This window comes from Dendropsophus ebraccatus, chromosome 11 (assembly GCF_027789765.1).
Source record: "Dendropsophus ebraccatus isolate aDenEbr1 chromosome 11, aDenEbr1.pat, whole genome shotgun sequence".
Classification (NCBI taxonomy): Eukaryota; Metazoa; Chordata; class Amphibia; order Anura; family Hylidae; genus Dendropsophus; species Dendropsophus ebraccatus.
In genome coordinates this window covers 47,404,025-47,421,124 of record NC_091464.1, presented here as the reverse complement: position 1 = coordinate 47,421,124, position 17,100 = coordinate 47,404,025, and the positions used below count along the sequence as shown (strand labels likewise).

General features: G+C 40.5%; 1 protein-coding gene across 1 annotated transcript in view; it reads right to left on the bottom strand.

Annotated features, from left to right (window-relative positions):
- Nucleotides 1-17,100, bottom strand: part of SH2B2 (SH2B adaptor protein 2) — a 75,492-nt gene that overhangs the window by 16,832 nt on the left and 41,560 nt on the right. Inside the window, exon 3 of the mRNA XM_069944973.1 lies at nucleotides 5,816-5,917. Coding sequence (XP_069801074.1) covers nucleotides 5,816-5,917 — 102 coding nt within the window. The remainder of the gene's footprint in view (nucleotides 1-5,815; nucleotides 5,918-17,100) is intronic.

The following is a 17,100-nucleotide window of genomic DNA, read 5'->3' as shown; positions in this document are numbered from 1 at the left end:
AGCAAAATATGTAGAACGTGTTAAATTTCATTAAATATAGTGCACTGTATTTAAAACCCATCATTAAAGTGGGCGTATGCTAAGTGGAAAAAATACTATTATTTATTTCATTTTGTTTCTTTCCTGTTTCTGAGATATAGGGAATTTTTGATAATGCTTTTGCTCCTTGTGCTATACACTGCTCATTTTAACTATACATGTACACTGATGTGCAAATCTCATAGACCCATATTTTATTTAACGTTAAAACAGAACACATATCAGATGTTGATATCACCATGTCATGAACAAAATAATAACTAATAAGGAACTCATCTCAAATAAGGTAAGGCAAGGGCAAAAAGGCTGAAAAGGTGAGTGGTATTTTTACCACTTTACATTACTGAGTATAAAAAGAACGTATTAGTAAGTTCCCAGGAGCAAAGATGATAAGAGGATCATCAATCTGCAAAAAACTTTGTCTAAATAATTGTGAAACAATTTGAGAAAAATGTTCCTAAATTGTCTTTGAATATTCCATATTCATATAATATCTACACAATATCATTAAGAGGTTGAAGAACCTGAGAAAATCTATGGGGGACTTTTATCAAGACCGGCATATTCATATACCCATCAGGCAAATGGTCTGTATACCACAGAAAAGGGCACAGATGCTTGCACAAAAACCTACGCCTCTTTTCAGGTTTTAAATTAGGCCCGTTCCCCTTTTCCTGGCCAGATTTACCAAGAGGCACCAACCCTTTGCCTGGTGCAAAAAATCTACACCAACAGGTCCAGCAGCAAACATCCAGCAGGTACAGATCTGTATCACTATTTAGACCACGCCTCCTCCCTGCCTTGATGCCCCCCCCCCCGTCTGCCCATCAGGTAAGCGGGGATATGTCAGGCATACGCCAGGGAGAAGGGGCGAATCTGCGCCTTCTCCCTGATGTACACCCTGGCCGCAGACTTTGTAAATGTCCCCTATTATTTTTGCATCCCTTTTCCGGAAGATGTTCAGCAGTGCCATCAGTTCAGAATAAACAAAAACCCATCCACTGTTCAGATGGCCAATGAGGTCAATGTGGTCTTCATGAGAGAACTTTGCTCAAAAAGCCATCCCATCAATGTGGAAACAAGGCCAAGCAACTCAAATGCACAAAAACATAGGAATTGCAGAAAAATGGCAGCAGTTACTCTGAACTAAGGAGTCAAAATTTGACTGTTTGACTTTAACAGAAGGCAGCTGTTTCACCAAGGGGCTAGAGAGCAATAACAATGAGAGTCTGCAGGAAACAGTGAAGCATTGTGAAGGCTCCTTGCAAGTTTGGAGTTGTGGTGGAGACGGCACTGCTGTAGTGGTGGTGCTCGTGGTGGGATGGCGTCCCAGACGTAGTAGAGAAGAAAATCCCGGCACTCACCAAATAAAGTATTGCTAATTTATTCTGTGCAAACATCATAGGGTACAGGAGGACGCGTTTGGGTGTCTAGCCTTCATCAGCTGATAAAGGCTATATGCCGAAACGTAACCTCCTGTACCCTATGATGTTTGCACAGAATAAATAAGCAATACTTTATTTGGTGAGTGCCGGGATTTTCTTCTCTACCTTGCAAGTTTGGGACTGCATTACATCAGATGGGGTTGGCGATTTGGTCAGGATTAATGGTGTCCTCAGTGCTGAGAAATACGGACAGATACTTATCCCTGATGTATCACCATGGAGGTATCTGATTGGCTTAAAATATATTCTGCAACTGGAAAAATGACTTAAAAAATACAGTGATTGTTCTCAAGAACTATCTTCAGAAGTCCTGGAAGTGATGACATGAACCCACAAGAGCCCTGATCTCAGCATCACATCACAGAGTCTGTCCGGGATCAGAAGGATGTCAGCAAGCTCCATCCTCAGAAGATCTGTACTGTACCAGCCTCCAACTGTGTACAAGTTACCTCCAAGAACTAATACTGCTTTGAAGGGAAATATGATGTGATTTAGATTTTGCTTCTGTTTCTTCAATTTTGCATTTTGTAAATTGATGAAAATAAACTATATATGTATTTGTTTGTAAATTGGCTATGCATGAGGTCAGTATAAGATGACTAATCCTGCTGATGGTTTCACTGCATTTATAACCCATTTAAGGCAGTAATGTAAGATGGAGGCATAGTCAATTCATAGTCGTCTTCTTTTCTGTCTATTTATCTCTCTGGGGGCATCACATCACTTTTATAGGTAGGTGACATAAACCTATACTCCACAAGTACTATGACTTATGGGGCTAAAGTGGCTCTGTAAAGGTCCATAAGCCTTGTATGATAAAACAATTCTATTATATTCATCTCTAAACCATATTTGAAAGAGTAGTAGATGCTGGGAACAAACTTCCAGCAGATGTGGTTGATAAATCTACAATAACAGAATGCAAACCTACCTGGGATAAACATATATCTATCCTAAGATAATACTAAAGCAAATAATATAAAGGTGGACTAGATGGACCAGGTGGTCTTTTTCTGCTGACAATTTTCTATGTTTCTATGTAATCATGTAGCAGATAGAATACAGAAATATTATTGCAGTAATAATGTTCACTACATAATCAGTATCTCAAGCTGATCCGCTTCAGTCTCCTTACACAAAAGGTGAATTCATTATTTATGTCAATCATCTCATGAAGGTTTCTGTGGTTTAACGTATCCTTAGTTCACCCCAACAGATCTGTTTAGTCCCATTCATACATCAGGAAATGCCGCTATAACCATGGACATGCTCACCAAAGGAATAACAAGCACTCTACATGATGGTTAAAATGTCCCTAAACCCCTAAGTGCCCCCAGGTCTCTAAACAAATTAGCTTCATAGTGATTGATAACATATGGTGACCAGTTTTCCATATCGTTTGCGTTTAGTACTTTAGTCTTTTTAGTACTGTTTATAAAAGGAACACTAAACCAGTGTTTGTCAGTCTGTTTTGTGTATGTCTTCCAGAAATCCTGTTCATTATATCAGATTAGGCCTAAACTCTATGCTACCGTTTCCCAGCTCCACTCTTCATGAGAACCAGAGGATGGATTTGAAGCAGTACTATAAGCAGGTTTTGCCATGTGAACCTGCTGATATGCCCCAGAAGCTCATTACCTGATCATTGCAGGGCTGTTAGCCATTCTTCTCTTCTCCTCCGTTTTATCTTCATCTTTCCTAATCAGGTTTATTGGGCAGAACCTGCTGATAGTGCCGCTTTAAATGTGTTTCTGGGTTGTTAAACAGTAGCATATAGCAATGCACACAGGGAGAAGATATCCCCCTTTCAGGGGTGCAAATTATAACCAAGCTCACCATATTCACTTTCAGTACTCAACATCACACAATGCATATAAAAGGGAGAAGAAACATCACATGTGTATAGAATATGCTAATTGCTAAAACAGTATTTGTTTGATGTTATTGTTGGAGTGACTGATCAGTGACACTCCTTTATCTGGTGTTCTCCCGATATGCCGCTCTTTTTCTCCCCTTGTTAGCTAAACGTCTAGGTTGCTGACTAACACTCTTCTTTAAAAGCAGTGGTCTGGCTGATATACATCAGCTGTAGTATACATAGTTACATATATTATACACTATAGGGGATATTTATCAAGATTTACTGACATGTGCACACATCTAAGTAAATCCAGCCGGCGCTGCCATGATTTAAGCCTGCGAGTACACCACACCTCCTCCCTGGCTTGCCGCTTCCCCACTACCCGCCCTTCAGGCAATCGGGTTATATGGTGGGCGTACATTACAGAAGAAGGGTGAATCTGCTCCTCTTCCGTGGTGTGCACCCGGGGTGCATTTTGATAAATGTTCCACTATGGTGGTGGTCAGTGACCTAAACAACAAGTTGCCAACATTGGGAGGCAAGTTTGGTAAATTAATGTGTTTTCCAAAATAATTACCATCAAGATCCCTACAAGTTTAAGGGAAACCCGTCGCCATAAAAATCCTATCAAAGCGATCAGCACCGTGTTATAAAGCAGGAGAAGACAGGGCTGTGGAGTCGGTAAGCCGCAGGTTCGACTCCAACTCCAACTCCTGAATTTTCTCAGGGACCAACTCAGACTCCTTCATAAATGACCAATCAGACGCCTGGGCAGTTATTTATCACACTGGTGTAAAGCAGAACTGGCTCAGCAGCTTCTCCCTAATGTCCTACATGATCCTGGGGGACTTCTGAGGGAATAAGGCAAAAATAGAAAGCAGATTCTTGTGTGTGTGTGTGTGTGTGTGTGTGTGTGTGTGCGCGTGCAGTGGATGCAGCCAGTCTCCAGCCTCCATGTCCTGAACAACTAAAAACTAGACTAGATGGAGAAGGTGGTCTTTTCTGCTGACAATCTTCTATGTTTTTAACTAATATTCATCATACACTAAGATACAATGCCAGATACCTATAATATAGAGGTCAGCCATAGTGATATAGAGGGGTCAGCCACAGTAATATATATGGGGTCACACATAGTAATATAGAGGGGTCAGCCATAGTGATATATAGGGGTCAGGCATAGGCCCAGATTTATCAGCTCTTTGCCGTCAATTGCGCTCCTGAATCATTGCGACCCCACAGGAACTAACCACTTAGCCACACTACAGCTGTGTCCTGCCTTACTCACTGCTTGGCTGAGTGCTGTATTTTTGAGTTGGGCTGTGACATCACAAGATCGGGAGCCCCGTGGGGGACCATGAGCCGTGATGCTGTACTGCAGGGAACAGGGATGGGTAAATAGGACTTTATTATGATCCCACCACCTTCTGTCCCCCCTGGATTTTTCACTGTTGCCCAGTATACCCCTTTAATTTCTGCCTTTCTCTAACACACACACAGCCTGCTGCAGCCATAGCACACACATACACACAAAGCCTGCTGCAGTCATAGCACACACACACAGCCTGCTGCAGCCATAGCACGCGCACGCACACAGGCTGCTGCAGCCATAGCACACTAAAGCAAAACACACAGTCTTCTCCTTCTCTATATTACACAGGATATCTTTATATTACACTGCTGCTTATATACAATCATCCAGCATCCAGGTAGAAAACAGCACAGATCTCCCCCCACACAATGGACTCTTCTAGCTCAGAAATAAGCTTCCTAATAGTGACCGCCATTTTCTCCCTGACCACCCTTATCTAATAGGGACAGAGCTTTGTTACTGATATATGGAGGAAACTAAATGTATGTGAGAAAGGGTTTTTCTGGTTGTTATAAATCAGGGGCTTAGATTGATAGAACATAAACTATATTAATGAGGAACATTTATAATATTTGTATGAAAACTCAATGATAAAATATTGAAAGATTTTTTTTTTAAAGCTGGAGTCGGAGTTGGTACATTTTTTCTGATTTCAACTCCAACTCCAGCCAAAACTAGCTCCGACTCCACGACTCCTACTCCACAGCCCTGGTTGAACATATTGTTATATATATTTATGGGGAAAGATTCAGTATAACATTTAATTTGTAGATTGAAATCTCTGATGTTTCTATCGTAAAGAGTCAGTCCACTAAGTGACACGGCCCACTGGACTCCTTATTACAGAATGAGCAGGAATTTCAATGAACATGTAATAAGTTATACTGAATCTTTTCCTACAAAGATATATATTGGTCTGCTCAGTTCTTTCTGCCACACTCACTAGATCCTTTATTAATCTTTGATCAATAATCTTTGTTTTGCTTCTAATAGTCTCTTGGGCAGCAGAATATTGTTACTGTGACTTTTATACAGAGTAGTAAATGGATAATGAGATGATAGAAGAATTTATAGAAGTATCAGCAAGAAACGATGTACCTTTAGTACGAATGTGTTGTCTTTGTCGGGCATCTCCAATGGCATTGTAGTGCGGACCTCGATGATCGCAGACAGAGGAATGCTTACTTTAGGTTTTGAGGACTGAAAGAGATAAATGAATACATTATTACCATCAAGCATACAGAAGTACAACTTTAGTAGTTCAGCAAACAGCATCCTTGGCACCATAATAAAAATGATATTTTTTTCCCTCTTTAGCAGAACCTATTAATAAATAATTTTAGCAAAAGTGAATCTAGCTAGCGTGCGAAAAAGCTTGGGAACCGGCTTAACAAAAGGTCCTGCCACCAGAGGCGAACACTATTGATCTCTAATCTAATAACCAACATGATCACTGTCTATGTAGTCTATAAGTATACTTGACCAGTAGTATACAATAAAGAGCCTGGAAATATGGGATTCATTTAAATGTCAAAAGTTTTGATCAGGGTTAGGGTGTTAGTGCTGAGACTCCCATGGATCTTTATACATAGAAAAGCGTCTGCCGGAAACCTGGTATTGCCTATTCTCAAAGGAAAGCAGCAGTATTAGATGCATAAACTCCTACCGATTCTATCCACATTTACTCAGGTGGCAGACTATAAGCAAGTCTAGAAGCCCACATTGCCCACGATAGATTTATTCTGATGAGAGATTCAGGTGCCCATTCTCAACATCATAGAGATCTCAGTAGTAAGATCTCCCACAATCACACAGGTATCCCCTATCCTGAGAATAAGGAATAACTTCTAATTGTTGGACAATCCCTTAAAGCTAGCCAGAACCGTGTGATAGCTGTTGGCTGAAAACTTTCTCCTCTTATCCCCCCATACACCTAGTTTGGCCGAGCATGCCTGTGTTCTGCGACAAAACTACTGCAAGCCTCCTCGGGCAGCAGCTTATTTTCTGAAAAAGAAAGGAACAAAAAAAAAAAAAGTATATTGATGTCGACCCTTCTCTCTCCCAACATCTGATGACGAGGGCTAAGTAAGGAGGCAACCATACACATTACATTGCTGCCCAAGTATAATAATGTCTATGACCAGCTTTACCCCACTAGAGAACAGGTTTTATAAATAAAAATCGAATGTGTTTTACAAACCGTAGGATCTAAACATCAAGGTCTTATTATGTTAGATTATTATTTATTATGAGAGCCCCCTAAAATTAGAAGAATTGTCCAATGTATTGTGTGTTCGGGGAAGGTTATCCTTCCATACATCAGACAGCTGGGAAGCAGGCAGTGAAATCGTAATCTGCTAACAAATCACTCAGCACAATATAAAATGTCTGGATCTGTGCAATTTATGTTTCCACATATGTCACAAAATGTGTCATTTAGACGACCATTAAAGACCAGACCATCATACATGTGACTGATATTTCACAAATGGAACAAAAAGTCGTAAAAAGGTCAAAACTATTTTGCTATTCAGACAGGAAAGAGGCAATCACCGAATGAAGACTTTACAAGGTAGAATCTCTGTGACCCAGTACAAAACGGGACGCAATAATCCGTGGGTAAACGAGTCTCCGGAGAACAATTCATTTTCTCAAAAGGTGCGAGTGGCATCTGCAATGTAAAATATTCTGCCATTCTCCTGAGTAAGACCACATTGCATTAGGTATGTAAATAGCATGTCTACTGCAGGAGAACGTTCACAGCCGCCCATGACACAGCACTATACTAATAGCTGATGACAAGGGGCTCATACATAATTCACACCAGTTATGTTGGAGTCTGGGTACTACTTACAGCCTTAGGCATCTCTCCCGGCATCCAGCTTTTCCTGGACAATTATGCACAATTATAATGTCTTATCCTTCAATACAGCACACTGGATGGATTATTATAATGTATCTGTTCTCTAACACATAACCAGTGTCAGGGTAGTTAGGAGATCTGGAAACCACATCACAATATATCAGGCGATGTTCTATAACATCATGATCAAGGCCAATGACCATCAGATTCTATTTCACTACTATGATATGGAACAAGGACAAATGTAAAGTTAAATAATGTATAGCTAACATTTCCTAGCCTGTCCTCTCATCTATCCTTCTACCCAAAGGATTCATAGCTCTTGTAACAAAATGCTGAAGTCTTGGCCTCCGTTCACACTTGTGTTACCATGTTTCCATAAAGCTTTCAGGCATCAGATACATTTTTTTTTTAGTTTTTAACATTAGAAATAGAGATAACAAAACTAAATATTCCCTCTACCCCCCTGCCCCTGTAGTGTCCATTGAGTTAGGTCTTCAGTGGACATGCAACTCCTTCTTGTATGTCATGGATGTCACAATATAACACAGCGTGTTAGTAAAGTAGCGCAAATATTTAAAGATTTAGAGCTCCCGGCATCATAATAAATCCTGATGCCGGGAGTTCCACATTCCAACCCGTAGCAAATCTTCTGTGCAAGGAGTGTAATTACGGAACGCATAAAGCCCCCTAAGATAAGAATGAAATATAAACCAGAGCAGGGGAAAAATTGTTAGGAAACTGAATATTCTTCTCCAGCCTCACCTCTTATATGCATGTACAAACTAGTTAGGGTTATTCAGAGAGTCAACAAACCAGCACCCCCCACCGCTTGTTGCCCAGGGTTCTCATTCGTCATATTAGCTCTATGTCGTCATAGGAAGGCCGGTACCAAATTCAGAGTATCTAGACATGGGGGCCCATATGGGTTCAAGTTTACATTACACTTTTGATACACAGACAGTTCTGGAGTCAGTATGGCAATTGTTCTAGTCTTGAGACAGAGTAGGTAGGTCAGGATCAAATCAATGTTGTGCTATCAATTTTCGGGTGAGTACAGCAGTCAGAGGGCAACTAGCTAGTGGCTCTCTGTCACAGGTAGTATAGTTACATATCCCAAGATATAGACTGCTGGGTCAGATAAGAGGTTACAATGATATACTGAATTAATAAACACCATTCAGCTCCAATATCTACGTAGTATCGGACAATTCCACATGACATGTATAAAGTAAGCTCCTGAAGCATTAAAACGGACACAATTCTCTGTCCTGCGGACTATTTTATGTAGCCAGGAGGGTGTTCTGTTTTCTGGCATTCTTAATATTAAAGAATAAGTAGTCTATATAAACAGAATGAACAGATTCCAGCAGTGTTTTAACTTTCTTGAGCTCCTGAAATATAAGGGTTTACAATGTAGTTGAATTAGTACTATTCTGTACTTTTTACTCAATAGTCAGAAGGGCTGAAACTTACTTGTATAATGTAGTGTGAATGTTAGGGCGGTGCAATTAGGAGCTTCATGATTCATGCCCCCTCAGCCTCCTAATCCCCACCACCTTTCAGGTCCTTTTAGACGGGCCGTTTTTCAGCTGTCTACAGTAGTAAAAAGAGTGCTTTCACTGCTTTCACACTGCACAACTAATCGAGGGTCCAGGCCATATGAAAGATCCTTGTATTATTCATCCGGCCATTTAAATACATTGCTATGGGCCGGTACAGGTAGATGTGCGGCAGATAAATAAATATTTATAAGCCTTCACAAAAGATGTGATCAGCCTACGAGCTAACATTTTCACATAGGTCGATATCATATCGGTTAAATGAGAATTTCTCAGGTCTGCATGTGATCTCAATTCTCTAAAATTGACATTAAACGTTAAAAGGGTTACCCAGCATTAGAAAATCATGGCCACTTCCAGAGCCAATATGACTCTTGTCTCCAGATCAGACGTGGTTTGCAATTAAGCTTCATTCACTATAATGGAGCTGAGTTGCAAATCCCCACCCAAACTGGAGACAAGAGTAGTGCTGTCTCTGGAAGAAAGTGACCATGTTTTTCTAATGCTGGATAACGCCTTTAATTGTACGGACACCATGCTTACACCAAGTATATCAAGAAAGCACTCGCCCCCTAGTAATTACATGGAGAAAAACCTGGCAGTAAGTGTTTAATTGCACTGCAGCGCCACCATAGGATACATTGTGCATTACACTCATTGTAACTGCTCTCTTTTCTGGCTAAGAGAGGAGGACACTGAATCGTCTATAAGCTCAGAATTCAAGGTGTCAGGACTGTAAGGATCTTGGCTTGGTCCTCGGATCATTATATCGGATTGAGACTGGGCTTTTAGCAATATTATTGTGCTCATTTTCTGTTTTCTTGTCTGAACTCTGTCCTTTTCTTTCTGCTTAGTTAATTGCTTTACCAGCTCCACCCATCTCTACTTGAGTTCCTTCTGGCTTCTTCACAGTTAACTTTGTTGCTTTGGTGATTCTGTGATTGGAAGGTCTCCCTCCGATAAATCATCTCCAGGACATTAACCCCTTGTTTGCTATTGAGTCTCCCCCCCCCCAGCAAGCTTTGCTCTTCCTGCATTTTTTCCACTTGCCCTGAACTTTTTGCCTGTTACTTGACTATTCTTGTTGGATTTCATTTTTGTATTCCTGCTGCCTGCTCATTGTAACCTCAGACTGTTTAAAATCCTCTATTGTGTTTGTCTTTTTTTCTGTTTGTATTTTCCCAGTCTCTTCCTTGAGCGAGCATGCCACCAGACCTAACGTAAGGTAGGAAAAAATGGGCTTCCCATACTAGATAACATCAGCTGAAACACTCTGTTATTTTGCACCACTGTAATCATAAAACTAGGAGAAAAGCTTTATAACTAAGGGCTCTATTACACAGGAAGATTCTTGTGCAGAAAGTCATTATATTGTTTGAATTTAAACGATAATCGTTCCGTGTAATTGCAGGCAATGATCGAAAAATTGTTCACAAATCGTGTGTAATTCCACAGTGTTCATTCTTTTGTTGGGATCAGATGGAGCATACAATCGTATAACGTTCGTAACTAAGGACCATAGTCAGGTTAACAATAATCTTGTTTGCGATCGTTTATCGTTAATTGTTAATAATTGGACCCCAAGTCTCCTTAGCCTTAGGGGCATTCTAAATATAGAGTATATTTCTTCTCTTGTAAATACATAAAAAAAATGGGACAAATTCATTTATATATCTGTCCTACTGTATTTTTGCTGCTTTCAGACAACAAGATGCATGGATAGAACATTAAAAGTACCGACCTAGAGCCTATTGATCTAATAGCCTAGTGGAGCTTATTGATTTAACAGGCTTCATTGTGGTTTATCCCACTAACTAGCTGACTTCTCTGGATACATTTTAATAGTCTTGTCTTTGTTGTTGTCATTAGCCTGAGTATATGTAAGCTTTAGTGAGTGAATGACCTCTCCAGTGCAATATGCTCCATCCTTTGTTGTGTTCAGGAAATGTGTCCTAGGACTCTGGGGGATTTGGGGTCATTCCTCATTCCTGTTCTGCATTTATTTAACTAATTTACCATCTGCCTCCCCTAAAATACCACCTGCCCCGGCACTAGAATAGATTACTTGGTCATACTTGAGGACCCTCGGAGTCATAGTCAGTTCTAAAGTTTTAAATTGCAAATATCCAATTTCTTTGCATATTACAAAGTAGTAATTAGAGATGAGCGAAGCTTTATACGAAGCGAAACTAATCTGCTTCGCTCATCTCTAGTAGCAATGTTATTGCTTATTGCCCATAATAATTGTACCCATCTGTATAAGGGTGCAGCGTAACACATTTACTGACCAGTGCACATCACACAACAATATGGCAGCTGGGACGTCCTAACCTGCACTGTCTGCAGCATTCTAGGTAACTGAGATAAACGCTGTTGATGTGTAGGCCAGGGATTATATAATGGACATGTACTGTATTTGTTTACAAGGCTACAACATCCTTTACTGACCTTTCAAAGATCATCCATGTGACCCTCTTCTTATAATGTTCCTGACAATACCTGTTTTGACAGTACTAGTACAGAATGTCACATATACTTTAACTACAACAAGGAATAGAGTTTCACCTTTGCATGGCAGTTTCCAGTACTTATATGACATGACATTATCTATACATCAGCTACGCTCTATAGCAGCTTTTATGTTGCTTGTGGTCTGTTTCATGCACCTATAAGACTGACAGAATACTGATGTATTTTGACACTCAGACCCAAATCCCGGTGGGTTTACTAACCTGAACATAAAACACAATAAGGTTTTGTTCATACCTTACAGTGGTTGTCCGATCATTAAATATCATTTTCACTGAATAGATTGGAAGAAAATGAACAATGTCTGCCATGTATATGCTGTTAAACAACAATCCAGCAAAAAGTTACCACATTTGCTTGCATATCATAGTGCCACCTAGTGTTCAGAGTGTACAACAATGTCCAGACCACCTAATAAACTGAGTGCTGGTGGTCACACATGCTCAGTCACTGACCCCACAGATAGGTCTTTGCATAGTGATCCTGAAGACTCCTTCTGCAGCGGAAAAAGGCGCAACACTACCAGAGGTAGAAGGAGGCTAATTCTGACCAGAAGCACCAACTGGTATGAGCACCAAGGGGTACTGACAAAGACTAAAAATAAAAAAACGATACTTTTTTACAATTATTTTAACAAAATTTCAGGACTTTTGACATGAAAAGGATTTATTGGATAATCTCTTCGGATTGACTGAAGAGGGAGAATAAGAAAGAGGAAGGATAAGAAAGATAGTGACAACATAAAGTAACATATAAAGTGCTCCATTGTCCTTCAACATGAGATAGAAAAACCAACATCTCCCATACGGGCGATGATGAACTATATCACGCTGGCTTTTTGCGACAATGATGCTTCACGCTTCATGTGAATTAATGAAAGGTATTTATTCCCCTATTTTCACTAGATGTACAAACAGAATATTCAACTAGCTTCTCTTGGCATCAGCTGCTCTTCTCACAGCCATACACTTTGTTTTGTGGTTGTGCTAATTGATCTGGGTGGGAGTATCATGAATTCAATGGCAGCCTTAACAAAGGCAGACACCGTGAAAGAGCCTACTACACAAGAGTAAAAAGCTGGTTAAGTTTTTTTATTGTATTAAACCATTAAGACATTCACAAGGTTTATTATCCAGGGAAATAATTCCTGTTCTAGCTCAGACTCTGGTTCAACAATAAAACACATTTTATTTAGGTGAGAGAATTACATTGATGCTCCATAATTGACTATACATTTTCTCTGTTTATTATACCATGGCATAAGGGAATACTCTTCACAAAAAGCTAATATTTGCTTCTATTAAACAGAGAATGTAGCTTTCTAAGAGAAGACGCACCGCCATTGTTATTTGATGGGGAATACAGTAAAACAGTAGCATAACTTACAAAACAAAGACATACAGATTTCCTGTTCTGCTCACTATCCTGCAGTGTTGATCCAGAGGAAGGCAAGGAAAACCCAAAACATGGTGTACAAACCATTTATTTTTAATCTTAAAGGGAACCAATAAGCACAATTTTGCTGATTAGGTCCCAGCAGCGACTAATGGATATTGTAAAAAGCCCCCCTACCATGTCTGGGGTTCCTCTGTCTCCTGCGGCAGTGATTGACAGGCAAGGAGACCCATTAAAAGCTTCTAAAAGGCCGCAGAGGGCGCTGACAGGCAGGAAGCCCACAAAGTCACAACCCAGTTGACTAGTTCCTGGCTCTCTCCCTGCCTTGCGCACCAGCATAAATGATGTTTTGCTGGGATGTGAAGTCACCGACAGAGGGACCCCAGACCTGGTAGAGGGACTCTTTACAATATCCATTAAAGCCCTATTTCACGGGTCGTTTAGAGGAGCAAACGAGCTCTCAGCGCTCGTTTGCTCCTCGTTTCACACTCGCTGCCACCGCTATTCAACGCGGCTGCAGCGAGCGGGTGAGTGCGGGAGGGGCGTCGGGGAGCTGATCGTCCGGGCAGCCCATAGGATATAGCAGCGTCTGCTGCCGACGCTCCTATTCAACGGTGCGATGGCAGCAGATCGTTGCTGTATCAGTTGCTTATTTTTCAACATGTTGAAAAACAAGCGACTGCAACGATCAGCCGACATAAACGATGTCGGCTGATCATTGCACTCTATTCCACGGGACGATTATCGTCCGTAGCGGCAGATATCGGCCGAATACGGACGATAATCGTTACGTGGAATAAGGCCTTTAGGCGCTGCTTGGAAACTAATCAAAATTGTGCTAATTGGTTCCCTTTAGGGTGCCTTCACACCTACCGTATCGCAGCAGAAAATCCGCTGCGGATCCGCAGCAGATTTATCTAAATGAATGAACACAGCATCAAATACGCACTGTCAAATCCGCTGCGGATCCGCAGCGGATTTGACAGTGCGTATTTGATGCTGTGTTCAGTCATTTATGCCGCAAGAAAAAAGGACTGAAAAATTGGACTGCACCTCACAAAATGATGTAAATTAATAGAAGTTTTTATTATACATAAATGCCGGGAACAAACTGAGAGATGGCCATATGTGGTTGTATTGCACTCACCCCCTTTTCCTTGCACTTTGTTTGCACTTGCACTTTCTGATTACTTGCATTGTCATGATGTATTTATTTATGTGATTCAGTGAGTTTTAGCACAGGGGATTTGAGATATTACTGTGTTTGGTCATTGTATATATTTATTTGCTCTAAATTTAGTTATTTATTCATACACTTATTTATATATTTATCTATATATTTATTTATTTATTTATTCCTTGATAATGAGTATGGCCATCATCTAAAACATTTTCCAGTGGTTCAGACACCACCTGGCCGTATTGGGGCCGGTGGTTTGGTGGTATATATATATTTTTAATTGTTTTTATGTTTTTTGTTTGTTCCCGGCATTTATGTATAATAAAAACTTCTATTAATTTACATCATTTTGTGAGGTGCAGTCCAATTTTTCAGTCCTTTTTTCTTGCGGCATACATGTATTCTTGGCTGTTAGGACTTGCACTCATTCTTTGATTAGTTTCCTGGTGCCAGTCCGTTTACTACATTATGTGTTCAGTCATTTAATCAAATCTGCTGCGGATCTGCTGCGGATCCGCAGCGGATTTTCTGCTGCGATACGGTAGGTGTGAAGGCACCCTTAAGGAAGAACTAATCCCTAGGATAAAGAGCCTTCTTCAAGTTCTAGTAACCTAATATGTTTATCCTCCAGAAATGCATTCAGTCACCTACTGAACTCGTACGTTCACCATGACAACTTCCTCTGGCAGACAGCTCTATACTCTCATTATTCTTACAGTAGAGAAGCCCCTTCTATATTTAGACAGAGATGTTATAGATAAAGCCCTGGGTATACATAAGTCATCGGAGAAGTCTTTGTATTATTAAGTTAGTATAGATATAGGTTTATCCCCGGCAAATTCAGTTACTGTAGATTTCCCAACCACATCTACTGCTATAGTTCGGATCTTTCCCCCCAACTAACCTCAGATTGTGGCCCCTTGTGTTATTTTTCTTATTAAATACACTTCCCTCTTGAACCTTATTTAGTCCTTTAACATATTTAAAGGTTTCAATAGTGTTCCCCCTTTCCCTTCTTTCCTCCAGACTTTGCAGATTTAGATCCTTAACCCCTTCAGGACAGAGCCAATTTGCATTTGGGGGGTATTTGTTTTTAGGCTGTTCGCCCTGGGGTAAAACTGACTTGTTATATATGTTCCTCAAGTCGTTACGATTACAACGATATATAACATGTATAACTTTTCTTGTATCAGATGGACTGTAAAAAATTCAAACCATTGTTAACAAATATATGTTCCTTAAAATCGCTCCATTCCCAGGCTTATAGCGCTTTTATCCTTTGGGCTATGGGGCTGTGTCAGGTGTCATTTTTTGCGCCATGATGTGTTCTTTCTATCGGTACCTTGATTGCGCATATGCGACTATTTTTCACTTTTTATTACAATTTTTCCGGATTTGATGCGCCCAAAAAATGCACAATTTTGCACTTTGGGATTTTTTTTATGCTTACGCCATTTACCGTGCGAGATCAGGAATGTGATTAATTAATATTTTGGTTGATTACGCAACTTTTGACAGCTGCATTTAAAATGCCCGCTAATAGCCGCAGTCCCAGGCTACTTGCCACACCCGGGACCGTGGTGGTTCAGAGCGGGGTCGCCAGAATAGGTGTAGATCTTTGCCTGGTTTACGCCTGGTTTCCAGGCATAAACCTTAACAAATTAGGAGTCTCCTCCCTGCCTTGCCGCACCCCCTGCCGACCAGACAAGTGGGGGATGCAGCTGGTGTACACCAAGGAAAAGGGGCGCATCTGCTCCTTCTCTGCAGCATACGCCAGGGGCGCATGTTAGTAAATGCCCCCCAATGTTAGTACATTTAGCAGGACCATTTCGACCAGTTCTGCCAAAGGTAGATTGTTGTGTGAATTTTGCACAAGCTGAAAATGACAGCTAACCAATGCATTAGCCCACAATTGAAGCAACTGAGTCTTTAAAAAAAAAATAAAAAAAAAAATTGAATCTATTTTGCTCCTTGTTTCTGGTAAAGTTGATAACATGTTACACACAGTTTTCCTGTGAAAACTCATTTTAGCCACTTCACATGCCTGAACTGCAATAATTTGCTAATTATGAACGGTATTATGAGACTAATCTACTAAAGCTTGTGTAGGAGGGCCGCAGATATCCAGCAGCTGGACAAAGCCCCCTTGGCTTTACAATATTCCATATTCTGTGCCAGCACAGACAAATGCTCAGCGCACCACTGGCAGAATGAGGTTGAGGTTTGCTGCCAATGCCATGCTCACTTATTGTTTCACAACAAATATACATGTTCGTGATTCTTTAGCTTGTATTGTTAGACTCTAGTATGTAAAACTATACATCAAAACAGGGCTTCTCATCAGAATTCCGGCCATACCATTTCTATCTCCACAGTTATTCTACCACAGAGATGTAAGCCTTTTTGTTAATTAGTTGATGAGGCTCAAAACCCGGGGGGGGGGCATTCCCTAGCACAGCAAGAGTGCAAATAAGTCCAGCCCATGTCCTCTTATTTATCACCCTTGGATCTTGCATCCACCTACCTCATTTGACTGAAAGGCACTATACAGTGGACATTGGATGGACTTACCTGGGCTCTTGCCATGCTTGTTAACACTAACTGGGCTTTTGAGCTTCATTTACATATTGACAAACAGGATAAAAAAAAAAAAAGATAAAACAAAAACATGGTATGCCAGAAATCCATAAGCCTATTTATTTTTACTGCTGACAGGTCTACTTTAAGTCTTTTGGACTTCTTCATTATGCCATTATAGAGAATCAGGTACAAAGTAGGGAGACGCTTCACAGTGAAGGTCCATAAGCCCCCCAAAAGTTGACATGTTAAAAGTGGTTTCTAGTTTTAAACATTC